The 21,546-nt window shown below is 39.7% G+C and overlaps 1 protein-coding gene across 1 annotated transcript; it reads right to left on the bottom strand.

Moving 5' to 3' along the window:
• Positions 1–153: 153 nt before the first annotated feature.
• LOC137005616 (zinc finger BED domain-containing protein 4-like) lies at positions 154–8,203 on the bottom strand. Its single transcript, XM_067366457.1, has 3 exons — positions 6,906–8,203; positions 6,248–6,630; positions 154–284 (listed from the first exon to the last, which is right to left on the bottom strand). The coding sequence occupies exons 1-3, from the start codon at positions 8,201–8,203 to the stop codon at positions 154–156; spliced, it is 1,812 nt and encodes a 603-aa protein (XP_067222558.1).
• Between the last annotated feature and the right edge of the window lie 13,343 nt (positions 8,204–21,546).

Here is a 21,546-nt window from a genome sequence, read left to right as displayed (position 1 = left end):
AAATTCTGCTTTCTGCTCAGACCTGTACATATTTGACATTTCATTATATTTATCTATATAAGTAAACACTGACATTGTACATTGATCTTCTTATAAATAAGTGTCTCAAACTAGTTTCACTACAGCAGGAAACTCACTAAATAATGCTGATAATCACCTGGGGTCAGAGGTCACTGGTCCATCATTGAATGCAGGAGGAGCCATGGATACATTGCTCTTCAGAGACACACAGCTGGGATCTGGAGATGAAGATCTCTTCCTCGTCTCAAAGTCTGACATCTTCCCTGTATATGGAAACACTGGGGACATTACATTAATATTACATTGATGCATTTAGCAGATGCTTTAATCACAAGTAATGTACAGTGTGTTCACTTCAGCACATATCCAAGTGAACAACATGTGCTCGAAGAATGTCTTGATACTAAGTTATGAAAACATTATTGTGGCAAGAGGGGTGTGGTTCAGCGAAGTCTGCAGCGGGAGAGAGAGGCAGGAGACGCGCGGGGAGTGAGTGGGTTAAGCGCAAATAACGAACACCTGTCTCTTGTTGCAGTAATTGGCGTTTTATACTCTCTCCACGCCATTTACTGCAACAAGAGACAGGTGTTCGTTATTTGCGCTTAACCCACTCACTCCCCGCGCGTCTCCTGCCTCTCTCTCCCGCTGCAGACTTCGCTGAACCACACCCCTCTTACCACAATTATTTCTAAATATTCTTTGAACGAACAAAATGTTTCTAAGTTAGGTGAACACTAAAGGAATAGTCACTCTGTTCATCTGAGTACTTGTTTCCTGTTTTTGGTGCACTTTGCAAGTATTTAGAGTCTCAGAGCATTCTGTGACATCACTGAATCATAAAATGAATTAAACTAGAGCTGGGCAACATTGCCAAAATATTATCACGATGAAATTATCAATATCGACTGATATGAAAAATTATCACGATGAAATGTCAAATCTTTATTTCTTTCAAATAAAGATTTAGATTTATTTACAGATACAGATACAGATTTCTCCTCCTGAGGTAAAGTTGTAGAAACCTGGGGTCTCATTTATAAAGTGTGCGTATGCACAAAACGGGGCTGGAAACGTATAAGTTGTGATTTATAAAAACAAACTTGACGGGAAAATTTGCACACCTCCACGCAAACTCTGACCCATGCGTACGCACATTCTGGAGACAAAGGGACTTGGCGACACCAATGGTGAGCTGAGGGACTGACGGTTCCACTTTAAATTCTCATTATGAGTCCTAATCATAAATTTAATGCATGATCACAATATCAGTTTAAATAATAATAATAAAAAGATTTAAACTTGCGTTGAAACATGTTTTCATTTTGATATACACATTTAGGCCTACATTATTACACTTAATACTTTCACTAATGGCGATGAGCACTGAAATTACATTACGCAGTCATTACAGAGAAGTTAAACAAAAATGATATGAATTTAGATAGCAGATGTGCTACTTTCGATCACTTTTCCTGTGACATGCTGTTTTAATGACAGAGAGGAGTGATAGATGCACAATCTTTAAACTAAACTGCAGATGTTATGACAAAATATTTTAGCGAGAAGAACGATGATCAGTGATGCACACTTAACTTAGATATTATGGAGGACACTGCTGGATTTGGTGCTCGATCGGTCTGTTGTCCAGTTTGAATATGTTCAATGATAATATCTTACTGTACAACCACAGCTTCAGGAGGTGTTGATGTTGTGTGAAGGATCTTCAAACAATTTCCACTATATTTGAAGGATATAATTTGAGCAAAATGGTAAGATTTGCACGTTTCCTTTTTTAAAATACTTTGTAAGTGATGCGCCAAGACAGACAATTGTATTTACACTGCAGTAAATAAGTAGGCCTATACGTTTCCACTAAAAATAGCCTATAAACTTCCTAAAAGATATGTTCACCTTATCAGCAAAACTGCATAAATTTGATTTGAATTGTTTAAAACTACTAAAATACTATTTGGCCAGTGGAAATGAATGAATCAACTCTATTCTAAAAACCTTTATCTCAAGTATTTTATACAATTTTGTTTTTATGTATATTTTATATATTCATTCTAAAACATAAAGAGGATATTGGATGATTTATAGTCCATATCTAATATTTTCCAGTCTTGTATCTTTGACGGTGTTAACCGTGGTGTCACATGGGTGGGAACGTGCATGGAAATGATATGCAGATGAGGTTATGCATAGTAAAACTAGGCGTCGTAAGCTCCATATATGGTGATTTCGGGGAGGAGACGGGGTGGAGATGCACGTACGCACAATCTTCCGCTGACTGGGATTTATAAAGGGATTTGTGCGCAGGTTCTGGCATACGCATGGTTTTATAAATCTGATTTTTTTTGTGCGTACGCAGAATTTAGCTTTTCCGCGTATGTACACTTTTAGTAGGGATCCTACGCACAGTTTTATAAATGAGACCCCAGAACATGACAAACACTTGCAAACAGGGCTGGGTATCGATTCAGATGTCTCGATTCGATTAGATTTTGATTCAGTTTTCAGATTCAATTCTCAATTTTTGATCCAATGAATTTAATAGTAAATTTTCACTGGCACCACCACAGAAAAATAATAGATGAATAAAATAGTTAAAACCTGGGACAAGGATGAACACACTTTCTTGAACGTTTATAAGGCATGATACCCTTACCGGAGTAGATATAATCGTGATCAGACAGAACAGACCCGAAAGACAAAAAGATACTGTTTCTCCAGGCGCTCCTTTTATACTTCCGGGTCACGCCATATTATGTTATAGGCTGTCGCCGGCCAACAGGGATTGGAGTTGTTGGATAGTTGGCTTTCAGACACCGGGTCACGTGTGACGTTCCCCATATTTATTTTTATTAATTTTTTTATTTTATTGATTTATTTGATAGGGACCATGCATATTCATGAACATTGTTGTATAAAATACACCATGTAAATATGCCAGAGTTAGTAAAAACAACTACTTTTCATCTGCAGTCCCTAGGCAGGTAACATAAAACTAAACATAAAACAGCCAACAATCATACAACATTCATTCACTATAAATGAGAAGATACACATAATAGTGACATATACGTACATTGACAACACAAACAACAAAACGAAAGCTACATAATGGCAAAAACATTGTTCATCCACCTCTATACTGCATTCAATTTAACAATGAATGTGTATGGGTAATAAATGTGTGACAGTTAAAAATGAACACGTCTGGTTTTCGAAAAGCCACTGTTTTAAATGAGTTTTAAAGGTCTTGATTGTAGGACATTCTCTTATTGGAAGGGGCAAGAGTCCGTGTACCTTCGGGGTTCGTGTATCTTTTGGTCATTCGTTTTTTGATTTGATAATGAAATCGAAAAATGAAAAAACGGCACCTTTTTCATTTTTTCAAACTAAACTAAAAACAAGAATTCGGCTTGATCTTTCATTTTTCGTTCAGGGGTAGAAAATGAATAAACAACTGGAATATTTGATCTCAACATGTGGGCGGGAATGAAACACCACTTTCCGCTTTCGCACCTGCACTCACAACTACCAAAGAGCCAACACCTTTGACACACTGCCTGTTTTATTATTGCTGACCACCATCATAGTTAATGTTAACAGCACATCTATTAGAGTTCTATTATGATTTTTATTCAGTCAATTTCACATAACGATTTTACGGTGAACTTGTTTGAGTTATATGAATAAAACCCTGAAATAAGACTTTGTACAATAAACCAGAGATGAAGGGTTTTCATATTTAATGCCATCTACCAGTGTCAGAAATTAACTTTCCCATATGGAACAAATGATTTTCAGGTTTTTTTTTTAACCTTTATATATATTTTCTTTCCTAATCTTATTAAATATGTATGCTATCTATAATGTTAAATTCTTAAATGTAGTCAAATTCATTAGAATAATATGACAGGCTGTTATCAGTTAAATCACTATCAGTCAACTGCATGATGCTTTCAGATGTAGCTACTTACAGTAAATACATTTACACATTAATTACAACATTATTAGTAATATCTCCACTAGGTGGCGGTAAGTCATTGTGTTAAGGAAGAGTCATTTATTCGTTTGACGATTCGTTCAAAGCACTAATTCATTCAGGAATAAAATCAAGTGGCTGTCTGTATTAATTGGTTACTGAATCATAGTCTATATTAATGGGTTGTTCAAAGACTCTCATTCATTCAGGAATGAAACAACTCTGTTGCCTTAGTCAGTTACACAGCAGTTCTGTGACTTTATTTGCTTTGGAAGTTTATTTGGCAGAGAACATAACCGTTCTGTATGCCATCAGTTAGCCGGCCAATACTTAATATTAATTGAATAATCTCAGTGTATTGTCTAAAACAAAAGTTATAACATCTGTGTATGATGACTTAAATTGATACTGGCCTGGGCTTCACTATATCTCTGTGCTGTCGCGTGAGTCGCGCAGCGTTGCAACACAGATTTTGATAGGTGGTCAGCAATAATAAAACAGGCAGTGTTGGCTATTAGGTAGCTGTGAGTGCAGGTGCGAAGTAAATGGTTATTTCTGAGATAAACTAGTATAATGATAATATTTCTGTGCTAAACACACGTTGCAAATTTATGGACACACAGAAAAAAGCCTCTACAGGCTCTGCCTCAATATCGTATGTGTCAAGTCATTCGTTAGTCTGGCTGTGTGATGAGAAAGAGACAGAGATTTAGATTAAATGTAAATTTAAAAGAGATTAAATGTAGTTGTAATAAACGCGTTAAATCCATCTCAGCAAAGGACTGTTATTCTGCTGCACAGAACTGTGGAAGAACTGATGACGACATTGTTTAATGTTTGGTTGACCAATCAGCAGAAAAGGGTGTTTCATTCCCGCCCACATGTAGAGATCAAATATTCAAGTTGTTTATTCATTTTCTACCCCTGAACAAAAAAACGAAAAATCAAGCCGAATTCTTGTTTTTCGTTTTGTTTGAAAAAAATGAAAAACAAAACCTTTTTTTTTTTTTTTCATTTTTCGATTTCATTATTAAATGTTTTTTTTAAAAAATGCAAATCAAATGAATGTCAAAACGTGACATTAAATTGACGTCAAGTTTTGACATCAATTTGATTTGCATTTTTGACCAATTCTTTGATGTCTATGTTTGACGTCAATTTGATGTCTATTTGACATCAATTGCCTGCTGGGTTCAAAGCTCTCACTCCGGAGGGTAAACCCTTTGAAGGGATTAGGGCATAGGGATGAGCCCTTCCGAATGGAACGCAGGGCCTGTGTCTTCCTTTTGAATAATTTTCGGAGCCTGATGAAATCGGTATAAATATGTGTTTAATACTACAAAATACGCTTGATGTTACAGTTACTGCCCTTGCCATCCAGAATAAAAGAGAACCTCTCTATCGAGTGAAGGGATTTGTGTAAACTTCTAATTATTGTGATACAACATTTGCCTTGCATTTCAGCATGAAAAGACAAACATTTCAGGTGAAGGATAATCCACTTCTTACCTCCTTACCACTTCTTACCTGTGTTGATCTATATTATTTTTTATTATTACTATATTATTATGCGTTTTAATGCGGGGTAAAAATAAAATCTACACACCTTTTTAATAAACCAGTGTTTGAGCTAATAAGCCCACATGATCCAACAGAACTGTGGAAAATCCACAACCAACATTAGAACTAGGGATGCACCGATACCACTTTTTTGGAGTACGAGTACGAGTACTTGCATTTCAGTACTCGCCGATACCGAGTACTTAATAAAAAAAACATGATTTCAATTTACAGGTAACAGCTTTAGTCATATAAATTTAACAAAAAAACAAGGGACTAGTTTGGAATTAAGAACATTTATTTAAAATGAAAAGCATGTTGTATGCAAAATATTACAGAATAAATAATTATAAAAAAAAAATAAAAAGTGACAGTGCAACTCAAGTAAACTCTGCCGCTTTGGACAACACAAGGGGCATTAATAAACATCTTTGCTATTTAGTGCACAATATTTGAATAAACTAACAACATCCACCAACATAGAACTGCGGCAGATAGTGCAACTGAGGTAGGTATTAACATCAAGTCTAAGACGACTCACTTAATGGAGCCTATTTAGAAAAAGTGAGTGGCAGGTTTTTTTTTTTAAGAAAAGTAGCTTTTCTGCATTATCAGCAGTCAGCCTGTTTCTGTTTTCATCTATAATGTGTGACACTGAGCTAAAAAGCCTTTCACTTTCCACACTGCTACATGGGGCTGAGAGGTATTTCTGGGCCATTTTAGCCAAAGTGGGGAACCTAATTTTGTTGACACCCCAGTACTTCAGAGGACTGTCTTCACGAGGGCTTGGGGCCTCTCCGAGGTATGTGTCGAGCTCAATGGCAGCACCTGCTGCCAGCGGCTGTGCTGCCTGGGGCTGCTCCTTAGCGATTTCTTCAAATACAGTGTCCAGACTGCTGCTAGTGCTGGCCTGGGCCTTGAGGAACAGTTTAGCAGGAGGTTCTGCAGCTTCTGCCCGACTCTCCTCTGCCTCAGCTCTGGACATCATCTGCAGCTCCTGCTTCAGGTGCAGCTTGGCCTCCTGAGCAGTGTTGTTGGAGAAGAAGCGATCTTTATACCTGAACAAAATTCATGAATGTATTAATATGTGGAAAAATAGGACAGATTTTAGTTTCCCCTAAACCACTGTCATAAATGCCAGCCATTTGGCTTTCTGGTAGTAATAAGGGAAATATATTTCATATTATATATATTGCATACATTTGTATTTGTGTATTTTAGTTGTATTTTTTTTGTATTGTGTATTTAATACAAAAATATAATATAATATTTCAGATGGAAATTAATCTTACATTTAGTACTGTAGTTTATCATAATAGCACACAGACTTTACCTTGGGTCAAGTATGGTGGAGATGAAGTACAGTGGATTGGTCTCGACGTCACTGAAGCGCTTCTTGACAGCTTCCAGTAAGGTTGCTTTCATTGTCTTGACGCCGTGGTCCTCGTCTGTTTCTCTGTTTAGAAGTCTCACTAGCACAGTCACAGCTGGGATGACATCAGAGGCTAGTGCGTCGTAGCTGCTCACTTTTTTAGTTAGTTCCTCAAAGGGGGCGAGGATGGCAACAGTCTTCTCCATAAGAGCCCATTGGTGAGCGGTGAGATAGCCAGGGAGTTCATGCTCGGACACATACACCCCCAGCACTCGCTTTTGCTCAATGAGAGACTGGAGCATGTAATACGTGCTGTTCCAGCATGTCTGTACGTCCTGCTGCAGTCTCTTTATTGGCTGGTTGAGCTGTCCCTGAATGTCCTCGAGGCGGGAGTAGGCTAAGGCGGAATCTTTAAAATGCACAACTATTTTCCGCCCCACTGCTATAGCATCAGCTATGCTCCTCTGTGCTAATAAGCCCTCGTGAACAGCCAGTTGGAGCGTGTGCGCGACACACGGCAGACTTGGGAGCCCTGCGTCATTCATGGCTTTAATCATGTTTTTGGCATTGTCACGAAGCACAACATGTACTGATGTTTTAGGTATACCCCATGTCTGGAGCATTTCCTCAAACACATGCGCTATAGCCTGGCTGGTGTGCGAGCCGCGGAATTGTTTCGCATGTAATATGGCTCGTTGCGGCGTGAAACTCTCGTCTATCCACTGGGAGGTTAGGCTAATTAGCGACACGGGGCTAACACTGCTTGTCCAAATATCCGTGGTGAAACTAAACGCAGAGGAGGCTTGCAGTAGGCTGTGGATATGTTTTTTCACGGAGTCGTGTAGTTTAGGCAGCTCTGTGTCAGTCATGTAGCGGTGGCTTGGGACATCATATCTGGGCTCCAAAACATGGAGATGCAGGAATCCCACATTTTCTACCTCTGAGAGTGGCTGGTCACTCAATGCAATGAACTCGATAATTGCCTGTGTTACACGTGTTTTCACAGCACGTGGATTGTCTCTGGACATTTTCTCTCGTCTTGCAAGAGTTTGCTGCAGCGTGGGTTGTGTTGGTTTAGAAGCGTGGGTAAACTCTTTGTACTCATTGTCATGTTGGGATTTTAGGTGCTTGATTAAATTACTTGTGTTAAATGCGCTACCTTTTGAGCCTCCTCTGGACAATTTCGCTGAGCACAATTTGCAGTCCGCCTTTGTTTTGTTGTCTTCATTCACTTTGAAATAGTTCCACACGGCTGACATGTTGTCTCGCCTCGCCTTCTCCCCACTCTGAGCTGCAGCCGGGGCGGGGCCTGGGGGCGGGCACTCGGCGCCTTTGATTAACCCCTTACACGCCGCTCAAACATAGACATTTCTCAGACCATGGTATCGGTCCCCGGTATCGGGGGACTTTTAACGAGTACGAGTACTTTAGAAAATGTGGCATCGAGGCCGATACCAGATACCGGTATCGGTGCATCCCTAATTAGAACTCAATTTGATTCACTTTTGAGTTACGGAGGGTGTGCACAAGAGTGACTGCTGAAAAATCCTTTTCAATGCAAAAGTGTGAATGTGAAAGTATAGTCCCTTGTAGACTTCTACACCGAACTAAGCATTAGCTGTCAAAATGCTGACATTTTATGCATATACAGAAATTATGAGTTCTTAATCTTACCTTTCTTTGTGCTTTTGTTCCACATGAAAATAGAAAGTTGTTCCCTTTGCCTTTGGTAATTGATGTACCACAGAATTTACATATGGCAGAATGTTTCTTTTTTAGAGTCTTACTGCATATGAACTCTTTACGGCTCTTATATGCAAACTGAATAATAGATGATAGCAGACATTTTCAACGCATAGTTAAGAGCTGGAGGCTCCACATGACATCCTGACCTGAGTCCTGCTGCCCTTGCACTAATGTTAGTCTCAAGCCATGCGCGGCTGCACACACGAAAATCACCAATCACTGTCAATCAAACATCAATTTACAGAAATAATAAGAGTTATAATCATGGAAAAATTTTGAATGGGACTCCAGTGGACTTGGGAATGAGTCCGAATCCTAATCTGTCAATTCCAAGTCAAAATGCACATGACAAGACCAAGATCATTACAATATGGTCTCGAGACCGAGTCCAAGTCTGGAGTACCACAACACTGCTGAACATATGGCCACTTTATTTTTGCAATGGGAGTTTTCAATATTCAGGAGCAGTATATATTTCTATAACTGTTGTGTTTAACACTTACAGTGAACTTGCTGCTATTTTATTAAATGTCTTTCATAGAGTTTACCATATAGACACAGTGTTACATCAAAACTGTCTGCAGACACATGAATCTGTTGAGTGATAGTTTTTCTCTCAAAGATCGAAGAGCACATGATCAGAAATACACACAGAATCTGATAAACACAGTAAAACTGAGAAAAACCATGATTTCACACCATGCGACACAATATCAGAATGTGCAGCTTTCTGTGATTCACTTACAAAGACACTTGATCATCTGTTTGATCATGATATATAGATGTTTCAATAAATCAGAATGACTTCAGCACAGCATTAAAGTCTCAGAAGTGACCAATGACACATCATAACACAACACACACACATGAAAACAACTAAAGAAAGATTAAACACTCACCTCAATACCTGCACATCTGTCTTTTTCTTCCTCTAAATCTGTTGTGTTGAACATCAGCTCTGAAATGTCTTTCACTTCTACCAGGAAGAGATTTGTCTTAGAGATTTGTCGTTTACAATGAAAGGTTCATTCTCAGGAAACTGCTGAACTTAGAAGTTGTTTTACAAGTTTGTGAAAATATGCTTTGAATGTCAAAAGTGTATCAAGTGTCAGCCCAAGATATTCACAGTGTTTTAACTAATAAATGGATTAACATTTCTTTCATTCTCTCTTATGGACACACATTAAGAAATAGAAAAGCTGCATATACTATGAAAAGATTGATAAACGTAGTGCTAGGTTTAAAGGCTAGATTTTGTTTGTTTATATTTTAACAGGCTGGTGATCCAAATGAGCCATACAACTTAGTCACAGTATAAAGCTAGCTGTGAGAGTCAATGTGACTAACTTTAGCGGATGCTTTCCTGTGGCTCAGTGGTTAGCGCATGGCACTAGCAAAGTCAAGGTCATGGGTTTGATCCCAGGGAATTGAATTGAATTAATAACAATACTTTCACTTTAAAATTAAATAATAAAGCATCTTTACTTATGTCTGCTCTGCTCAGTTTTTATTGTCTACTTAAAGTCATTGTGCATTGTTGTATATTAAAATAATAACATTAAAAATGTATAATAAATAACATTTGGCATTAGAACTTTCAAGAGATTTCAGATATTTGCAGCCTCACCAATTAATACCAAAGAAAGTGCATTAAGAAAGATGAATTTTAGATTCTTATTCATAATGTCACAGCCAGTTCATCCACTGAAGGAATAAAATAATTAATTTGCTAATGAGAATAAGAGGAATATTTTTTATTCTTATATATTTACTCAGTTGTTTTTGGAATTTAAAGTGATTGTCACAAGTTATCGTGGCTTTAAATAAAATGATAAAAAGTATTTTCCAGATCTCTTGCAGTCTCATATCCACAGAGTGCTTCACCACGTACATGAAAACCAGAGAAGAAGTCAGAGCATTTCAGCAAAACTAGAGAAATATGAAATCTGAAGAAGGGTGAAGAATGATAGTCAGTATCTATACACACATTCACACATGGTCATTCAGTCACTTATAAATACATTTAACATGATGTTACATTCCCCTCCTAGTCTAGGGGTTAGGAGGGAAGGTAACAAAAGAAAATAAGAACCTAATAAAAGGTAATACAAGGATGTAAAAGAAAACGTGGAGGACACACTTCAGCCTCAGACACGGAGGGAAAACGCAACACCACTTTAAAAGGAAAGTAAAAATGTTTATTTCCTTATACCAAAAAGAGAGCTTAACAAAAGAACATGAGGGAATAAATCTTCAGGTGAGAGTATGGCCTAAAATAATAAACAAAACAGGAGCCAACTAAGGTTTAAAGAATCTACTTACCCTGCTCAAAAACAAAGATGAAAAACAACAACACAAACTTCCCTGAGCAATTGTACACAAAAATAAAAAGGCACTCTCTCCCTACAATTCCCAGGTAACCAAATAATAATTAAGAGTTAAATGGTACAATACCTTCTAGTTACCCACACATGGATAGACCTGAAAGCAAACTAAAGAATGATGCTAGCACACAGCAAAAGTATAGGCCTACACCTAACTCAAAACTGTTAGCACTTGTTCACACACTGCATACACAGGCAAACAATTCAATTTCCACTCTAATGCTGGAGATAAGTGTTCCACAGCACAGGATCTTCTGAATGCACCATATATACTGCTCAGCTCAGAATCAGGCAAGCTCACAACAAGTTGCAGCTGTTGGTAATTAACCTGAGCAAGAGAGTGAGGGAGAGAAACAGAGCACAACACAGGACACACAGGGATTTGACTATAAAGTGACACTAAAACACTCTGGGACGAAACACATGATAATAGATCTTCATCCACAGTGTCTTGATCAACATACAAAGATTGAACTCTTTTACTGTAGCAAATGTATTAATAAACCATGATATTGACATGTACGTATGATAATTTAGTATAATATACAAAGCAGAGGAGGATCAAACAACTCCACAAACAGCATTACCAGCTTCACTTATTACAAAACAGCTGGACTTTATTTCTGTCAGACGTCTACAGAAGATCTTATTAACAATGAACAGAGCTTTAGCTGTAGTTTTACTGAGAATGATTCATTGAAGTCATCATTATGGCGATCAGTGTTTAGTGAGACTCTATAAATATGGACAGTAAATCTGTCTGTGCTGTTCATGTCTTCATCTGTTTTTGTAAATGTTGTTTCCTTCAGTCAACCAGTCTGTTCACATTGTTTCTGCTCAACACAAGAGCACTCCCTGTTTTCTCATTTGTCATTTTAACACATTTTGTGTTGTTGTAAATCCTTGTACAATTACATCTACTGACGCAGCTCCAGTCCTTCACTCTGATCTGCAGCCCCTTTCATTTCAACATTTTAACATGGTGTAAACCTGGAAATATTACACACACACACACACACACAGTCAAAGTACAAAGTACAAAAAAGACAATGGTGCTGATGGAGAGCTGGCGTTTGACAGGCTCTTTTGTTAAACTGCTGGGGGCGGAGCCCTGCGCTTCAGCCAATAACAGGTCAGACGGGTGAAACTTCCAGTTCAGATCGGACAGGGTGATAAAGTGTCAGAGCGTGTTTTGATGTTCACTCACCGGCGTGTTGAATCAGGATCACTAAGGTTTATTATTTTAGTGAATGAAAGTGAGCTATGCTCTTATTCTGATGTTTTGGCAGCTTCTGAAATGGGTCAAACCATTGATATCACCAGAGCACTGAGCAGCTGAAGTGAAGAGAAGACTCATACAAGCATGCAGTTATTACATGGATGGAGCAGGAACACAGTGTAACTGTCTAAAATACATTCACAGTTCAGCTGAATGGTAAAGATTAGCCTTGTTAACAGTGTAGTTAAAATTAATTTACAAAGCTGAAATAACCTTAACATCATCAACACTGAAATAAGAGCGCGTGGTTTTTCTGTCAATCAGATGCACGTAGTTTGTTACTATTTTATTTAACATGGTAACCTGTGTCCCACAATATTATTGTTTGTTTCTTTCTTTCTTTTACTGACAGCTTTCTATTCACAGTTTTAATACCTCAATTCTTTGATCAAACCTTTCACTTTTCCTTCTTTGCCATTATGGACTTGTGTTTCAAAATTAGTTATAAAATAGTTGCTTTTGGCAACAGTGATGGCTAATACTGTATGTTTGCTTAACATTGCGTCATACACGACAATTTATGAGATTGATATCATGTTTTGCTCCAGAATCCCTGTATGAAGTCAGTCATGTTTGAAATAACTGTGTGGTCATGTTGCTTCTCATCACAGAATGAGACCGAATCAGTGCTAGAGATAATGAATATATCAGTGCTTCCCAACACTGCATATTTGATTCAAATTAAATAAACCACATGTCTCTCCTTTGACACACTCATTTCAGGTCTTGGAGTCTCGACTAATGATCTGATGATCTGAATCAGGTGTGTTTGATTAAGGATGCATGGAAAACATGCAGTGTTGGGGGCTCTCATTTTATAAAATCCTGTACTGTGATACAGCCTATGTCGATTAGTGTTACATTATGAATATACATTATTCTTAAGAAAATCCTAAGATGACTTGAAGAACACAGATAAACACAGATATATCCTCACCATCATGTATTTATTGTCTTCAAATTTCATCAGTTATTACAGTTTTTTACCATTACATAAGGCTAAACACACAGATCCACACACAAGTAGCAGAACACCACAGATCTTTTGCAGAACTAAACACTTCATTCATATGTAACCAGGGCAAAAAATAGCCAGTAGTCATTATCTCCCGCCATTAGAGGGCACCCTTGATTTTTTTTGGCGCCCTCTTATATTGCGATTTATTATCACCAAGTATTTAGACAAAATAATAAAAAATTAATAACACATGTATAGCACTTTTCTAGATACTCAAAGACGCTTTATGAGAAAACATGAGCCTAAATTATTTTGCCATTGATGTTTTCATTTATTTTGTAAAAAAAAAAAAGGGTTTCAAACTCACAAGTTTAAATACTGTAAATAAAAGTGCAACACTTTTGGTTAAAAAAAAAAGGAACAACACAATAATATAAACAAAATCCACTTTAAAAATAAATCCATATAACTGGATCATAATTTACTCAAATATAAAAACAAATCAAACAACAATGATTGAAATAATACAGTAAAATTATGATACAGCACTAAAAATAACAAGACTAATATACTGCCGTCCAAAGGCAAAGCGCAGTAACTACACATTTGGTCAAAATTGAGTTAAGACTAGAAATGGGCTTTGTGACATCTGCTCTGTCTTGTGACAAAGTTTGCTGGTTCAATTGTGTCCAGTTTTAGAGAAACAAGACTGTCAAAATGCAGTAACTACAAAATCCAAGCCAATACCAAGGCAAACCGCAGTAAGTGATGTTACTGCGTTCTAGCTTTGTTTCCCCGTTTTTGACACCGCAGATACTGCGGTCTGCCTTGGTAGCCTTGTCACGAAGGGGATTGTATGCGGTTTGCCCCGATCGTAACACACAGAAACAACAAGCCAACCGTGGCACAATCCCGCGGCCAAATGGTGGTTGAACTCGCGTTAAAACGCAAATATCCAAAGACTGGTAAGGAAGATAGCAGAGTAATAACTCGTAGTAAGGCAACTGACAGCTTTATAATCAGTTAACATTGACTACACATTTGAATCATTTAATCCCACTTCCAGCCATTACAGACGTGAGCACGCCCCACATAGGAGGTACCTGCCAAGTGATGTCAGCATTCAGTTGATGTTCAAAGATTTCAAGGAAAAAGAGGCTCTCAAATGTTCCTATGAAACATATAGGAAGGCCGTGAAGGAGAGGAACATTAGCTTCACTAAGCTGGGTGAAGAGGAGTGTGAAAATTGCTTGAGGCAAGATGTCCACGTCAGAGCAGAGTGCCAGAATGAAACCGGCATTCAGGAATGTCACTCCTGTCAGAAGTGGGAGGAGCACAAGAGGAGAACAGAGAGAGGAAGGCATCACTACAGGTTGATGCAGAAAGCGAAGAGCTTATTGAGCTCTCAATTTGCAGTGTTGACCTCCAGAAAGTCATCATGCTGCCCCGAATGCTGCAGTCTTTACCAAACGCATCTCGGCCTTTCATGAAACCTTTGCCAGTGTGGGGAAAAAGTCATCTTCCAAGAAGAATAGCATTTCAGTGATATGGCACGAAGGCATTGCTGGAAGGAAGGCAGAGGAGGTGGCATCTGCTTTTGTCACTGCACTTAATGAGGAGCGGGATGTAAAACATGTAATTTACTGGGTTGATAATTGCACTGCTCAGAACAAAAACTGGTGCCTCCTTACATCCTTAGTCTGTGTGGTGAATGACCCGATGTCCCCACTTGAGGATGTAACTTTAAAATACTTCGAACCAGGGCACACATTCATGAGCGCAGACAGTTTCCACCATGGGGTGGAGAAAGAAATGAGGAAGCGGCCTGGAGGTGCTGTCCTGGATTTTGAAGATTTCAAGAACGTCATTGCCTCCTCCAACTCTGGGAAAGTCAATGTGGTGGAGATGAAGAGTACAAACATCTTGGCATGGAGGGATGGCCATTCACAGGTTAAGATAAAGAAGGCACCAAATTTGTCTGGAATGGCTGTTATTCAGCTGAGGAGGGGGTCAAGAGCGATGTACTTCAAACTTTCGCATGACGAAGAGGAGTTTACACAGTTGGACTTCCTCATGAAGAAGGTAATAGAGAATAAGATTAAGAGTACATTTTATTTGTCACTTACAGAGTTAGTGTGCAACTAGCAATAAAATGTAAACTCTGGTTGACTCAAGGTGACACTGGAGTATCCAACAGAAAAGCGAGCTGGAGACAAGGGGATAGAGAGGGAGAAGAAGTGGGAGATAATCTCCAAACTTTGTCCAATGATGCCCCTTAACCGCCGTCTGTTTTGGGAGAACCTGGCTGAAGAGAAATGAAGGAGAATACACTCACACTCACTCACTCATTCACACACACACACACACACACACACGTATATCTTATTTACCTACTTGTTGTTCCATTGTTTTTGTTAAGATGAATGGTTAAAACAAATGTTCTTAAAAGAAATTATTTTAAAGCATTCTTGGTCTGAAGAAACTGATATAGCTCTGCCCAAATCCACTGTTAGTTTTGGGAGAACCTGAATTTAAAAAAAACTACCTTTGGGGGACACACACACAACTTTGTTGTTCTTGTATTTAAAAAAAAAAAAAAAAAAAAAAAGTGCCCCTCTACCATCACCAGGCCCCCTGTTCCACCCTCAGCCAGCCAGTGCCCCTCTACCATCACCAGGCCCCCTGTTCCACCCTCAGCCAGCCAGTGCCCCATTACCATCACTAGGCCCCCTGTTCCACCCTCAGCCAGCCAGTGCCCCATTACCATCACTAGGCCCCCTGTTCCACCCTCAGCCAGCCAGTGCCCCATTACCATCACTAGGCCCCCTGTTCCACCCTCAGCCAGCCAGTGCCCCGTTACCATCACTAGGCCCCCTGTTCCACCCTCAGCCAGCCAGTGCCCCGTTACCATCACCAGGCCCCCTGTTCCACCTTCAGCCAGCCAGTGCCCCTCTACCATCACCAGGCCCCCTGTTCCACCCTCAGCCAGCCAGTGCCCATTACCATCACTAGGCCCCCTGTTCCACCCTCAGCCAGCCAGTGCCCCGTTACCATCACTAGGCCCCCTGTTCCACCCTCAGCCAACCAGTGCCCCGCTACCATCACCAGGCCCCCTGTACCACTTACCCCCACTGTCAAGGACCCACAATTTGCCACTCTCCAATCAGGTGCAACATGTGGAAACCCTTCAGAAGCGATTCAAACGTCACCGCCCTCCATCCAGTCAGACAGGCATGAGTCACAAGGTATTGCATCAAAGACTGTAAAAATTATAAATGTCAGTGCTGTGGTTGAATTACTTTCTTTTCTTTTAGTGGTGTTAAAATATTTCTCTTTCCATTTTACAGAAATAACACATAAAATGACACTATTCCTACTGGAGCTAACAAGGACTCATCAGCAACTCTACTTTAGGAAAATGGCTTTAAAAGCTTTAAAAATGTGCAAAATGCATTCTCACAAAATGGGTACAACCTGTCAAGCGAAAAAATTAGAAAAAAACTAGCAAACATGTTAACCACATATAAGCGAGTAAAGGACCAGCGCCGTGCAACTGGGGAGGGAAGGCACACCTGCGAGTACTATACAGCAAGTTTAAGACCTTATTATTTTCAAGTATCTAAAAATAACATTGTCATGTCTTATAAGACTGAAATATTGGTCATTTTTTACTGTACTTTTCACAACACAACCCTCAGCAGCAGGCAGAGACGATCACAACCCTCACAATGGATGCCTTTGAAGCGCATGCAGAGAGAAGGACTGCTGTGCTCGAGTCCCTGGTGAGGCCAGACCTGGAGAGATGGCAGCTAAAGGGCATCAAGGTGATGGTCAAATCCAAAAGTGTTTTTTAGCGCCACTCTAAAAGGACATCGAGGTGATGGTCAAATCCAAAGGTGCTTTTTAGCGCCACTCTAAAAGGGCATCGAGGTGATGGTCAAATCCAAAGGTGCTTTTTAGCGCCACTCTAAAGGGGATCGAGGCGATGGTCAAAGCCAAAGGTTCTTTTTAGCGCCACCCTAAAGGGCATTGAGGTGTTGATTCAACTGTAGTGTTCCAGGTGTTGGTTTATGCAGAGGGAGTTTGTGGGGAAGTCCCTGACGCACAGGTGTGAGAGATGCAGGCCTCTTTTGGGGGAAAAGCCGCCGACTCGACTGTCGACAGAGAGGAGAGAGTCCTGCTGACCAGTTCAGTGTTAACGACTTATCCGCACGCCACCGGACTCAGCAGTATGTTTAACGACGCAGATGCCAAAGAAGACCATTTTCTGCAGTCAGCACTTTTTGATATGAAGGTTAACGTGGATGGATTCCTTCAGTCAATCGAGCCTGCGGATGCGAGATGTGCTTCTGGTGCAGATGAGCAGGAGACTGGCGATGCAGAAGAAAGCTCGGCACCAATGGCAGAAGTTTACACTCAGCTGGCAGAAGAAGGTGACACACAGTTGGCAGACCAAGCCATGGTGTTGGTGGCAGATCAAGTTGAAGCAGAGCTCGTTGAGGAAAATGAGGTGCAGCTGACTGAGCGAGTTGAAAAGGAGCATGCTGAGGGCGGTGGCGTGGTGTCTTAAGATTCTGTGGCTTAAACAATTAATGTTCTGAGTTCAGGTTCGTTAAGAAGAGAGTGGTGTAAAATACCTTTTTGCTAATGACAAGTTGTTGTTAGTGTTTTTTTGTGTTCCTATGCTTTAATGTTCAATAAATATTTGGTGTTTTGATCTCTTATTTGCATTGTGTGCTTATTTCACTGTAGCAAATGTATCGTTGATCACAGTGTGTGGGTGGCAATCATCATAATCAATCCAACATAGATTTGGGCTGCACGCCACACAAGGGTTTTTGTGTTTATAAGTTTTAACAAATGTTCTTATTTAATGTCCAATAAATATTTTGTTTTTATGTAATCCTATTTTCATTATAAGCTTATTTAACTTGACTAAAGGTGTTCGGAATGAACTTTAAATGAATTAATCATGGTGCACAAAATAAACACTTGAGACGAAAAGTAAATTATATGTAAATAATTTGTAATATTTGGTGGTTTTATTGGCTACACATGTTTGTACCTAGTGTTGGGTTGATTAAGGTGTGTCTTCGTTACATTGATGACTCCATAAGGTGCAGTTCTAGTCACTGGGCATGACAATTTAACCATTTGCCACATTTGTGTGGTGTAAGAAAAAGGAAGAGGACATTGAAAATCTTGATGAAGAAGTACACGTAGCACCTTGGTTTCATCGGAGTCTGAATGAACCCAGAACATCCAAATCTTAAACCTTTTATCCTATTACAGTTTACCACTCTTCATGTAAAAGTAGTTGCTCATGTATTAACAGCTGTGGTCTGTATGTTAATAAGTTGTCTGATTTGGTTCTCTGTGTCCCACACCCATTCCCATTCTACAACTGATTACAATTTGCTCAGGATTTGATCAACCCAAATGGTACATAAACAATATATCAGTTGACTTTCTTCTTCTCTATGATAATTAAGCCATTTTGGGGATGAGCTCATTCTAAAATATACTTTGGAGTGGAATCTGGGTCGAGGCAGACTACAAATTCTTATAATATTTACACACTGATTTCTGCTTTACCATCATCACACACAGCGATTCTTTACCATCATAAATGTAGTTTGACGTGAACGCTGCTTTTCCACACAAAACAGCAGAATGAAGCTCCAGCAGGTGAACAAGCATCAATATCAAAGCTTTTCTAGAGAATAAAGCCGAGTTCAGACTGCACGATTTTATCCCCGATTTTGGCTCGCCGACAGTTTTTGAGAAATCGCAGACAAATGTCCGAAATCACAGGCAAATCGGTGCTCGTTCACGCGAGTGACAATCACACAGTGTGAATGAGCAAAGACACGATCTGAGAGAATCGCTGACGAGTCGCCGACACCCGTGAGATATTTGGCATGGTAAATATCTGGACCTGTCGGCGATTCAAAATCCTGCTGTTTAAAAAAAGTGTTCTGACTGAAAACTACATCGGCGATCACCGACAGCCAATGAGAGAGCAAGATACAGAGCAGCGAGGAGTTCGGGAGAAGTTATAAACCACAATATCAGCAAGCATGGCTTTGTACACAAACATTACAATTATATCAAACAGAACCAAAGCACAAACATTTGCTTGACCATCCGCAACAACAGCACTTTGAAAAGTTATGTATTTAGTAGTGTTGTAGTCAAGACCACCTAAATCAAGACCAAGACAAGACCAAGACTTTGAAGGGTCGAGACCAAGTCAAGACCAAGACCAAGACAGGCCGAGACCGAGTCAAGACCAAGACCAGTGCAAGTCCCCACACTGCATGACACACTTATGATAAAATGTGGAATATGAATACGATTGGCACTTCTCTCGTGTGTGTGGGTGTGTAAGAGAGAAGTTTTAATAAAATAATCAAAAGGCATTGCAGAAATGTCGGAATTGATCTTTTTCTTCTATAAGGAAAAATAAATGCGAACAAACACTTAAGAGCTGAAATTAACTTAACCGTTTATTCAGAACTAAGTTGCTTCTCCTTATTTTCTCCACCTCTGAGATTAAAGTTTCTGAGAAGCAAAAACATAATAAAGTGGTTAGATGTAAAGAGATAGAATGTCTGCACATATCAGAGAGTTACATTTATACTTTTAGGACAAATTTAAAAATAATTTAAGAATGATTTTTAGACAGGCTCACAAAGTCTCTTTTGGTGAGCCTGAGGTAGGGATGGGTGACAAATCTATATATCACGGTATATCTTAAAGTAAAGAAATATAGTGTACATTGTGTACATTGATATAATTTAATAACACTTGTATTTTGTCAATTAAGTTTGTTTGTCGACAGCAAGCCTACCACACTCCTGTTAAAAACTGAAGCTAAAACGCCTCGATCGCCCCCAGGTGGTTTGTCCCAATAAAGCTCATAATCCCCACCCCCTTATGCTTGCGAGTTTGCTTTGTGAAAAGCGCTCGCGCACATTATAAAACTCAAAGTTCCGTAAAAATGATAATCTCGATGAGGTATTAATCTAGACAGTCCATTTTGTTTTAAAGGGGTGGTTTAATGCGATTTCACTTTTTAACTTTAGTTAGTGTGTAATGTTGCTGCTTGAGCATAAACAGTATCTGCAAAGTTACAGCGCTGAAAGTTCAATGCACACAGAGATAATGTCTTTTAAAGTTATGGCAGTTTAATGCCTACAAACAAAAAATTTGGCTGACATCTCTGACAGCCACGGTCACGATGACGGCACAGCTTGCTCTCTGTCTCCCGCATTCACGTGTGGAGCGTGTGTGTGTGTGATGCGATGTTTGGCGGTGCGGCACGGCACGGCGCGGGGAGGGGAGTAAAAACTAAAAACATTTAAAACCAAAGTCAAGCGCTTGGTCAGAAGTTTAATGTCTAATCACAGTAATGATGTTAACAAATAATTTCGTGATATGCCCTCAGTTTTGGTCTTGACCGGTCTTGAAATGAAATCCCGAGTCCTCTTCGTCCGAGACCGAGACAAGGCCGAGTAAAAATGCGGTTGATTCCGAGACGAGACCAAGACCTTTAAAAAGTGACCGATCTCGAGTACTACAACACTAGTATTTAGTTCCAACTGTTGTTGCAGAACACACAATCCTTGTTCTTCGCGTCTCCCCAAACATTTCCTCCTCCATATTCTAGTTTTCTTTATGTTGTTTTTGCTGCAAATCAGCGCACAGGCAATTCGTATTTGAAGTTTCTTGTGGGCTACTATTTTTAATAATAATCCCACCGTGTGTCTCAATCAGCTCCCTAGTTCAGTAGTCAGGGCACTGATCAGGGTATCAGCCACATTCACTTTCATTATATACTAATTCACGACCTAGGGAGCTAGTATAGCTGCACTGCCTATGGTGACAAAGCGTTCGAAGAAGCCCGCCTAAATGGGAGGGGCTACGGCTATATAAGCAGGCATTTCGCCATAGGATTTCAGTTCTCTCTCCTTCAGCGACGACTTCACATCGCTCTTCACTGATCTCCGGCTGAAGCCTTCACCCCCTGGAAAAAGCTATCGCCGCCGTCGAAGAGGCTCCTGCAGCGGACTGAGCCGCCCGCTTCCGGCCGCCATCCGGCACGTCTAAAAGAGCATTTCCTGTGGTTTATCACCGCTCTAAAAGAGCTTTTCTCAGCGGTTCAACCACTCTAAAAAAGCTTAATCACCGTTTTCTGTGGCACATGCAGAGCCTTGCACTGTAGATCTTCGC

Source organism: Chanodichthys erythropterus, chromosome 3 (genome assembly GCF_024489055.1).
Source record: "Chanodichthys erythropterus isolate Z2021 chromosome 3, ASM2448905v1, whole genome shotgun sequence".
Taxonomy (NCBI): domain Eukaryota; kingdom Metazoa; phylum Chordata; class Actinopteri; order Cypriniformes; family Xenocyprididae; genus Chanodichthys; species Chanodichthys erythropterus.
Note: the sequence above shows the minus strand (reverse complement) of the source record. Positions and strands in the feature narration are given on the sequence as shown.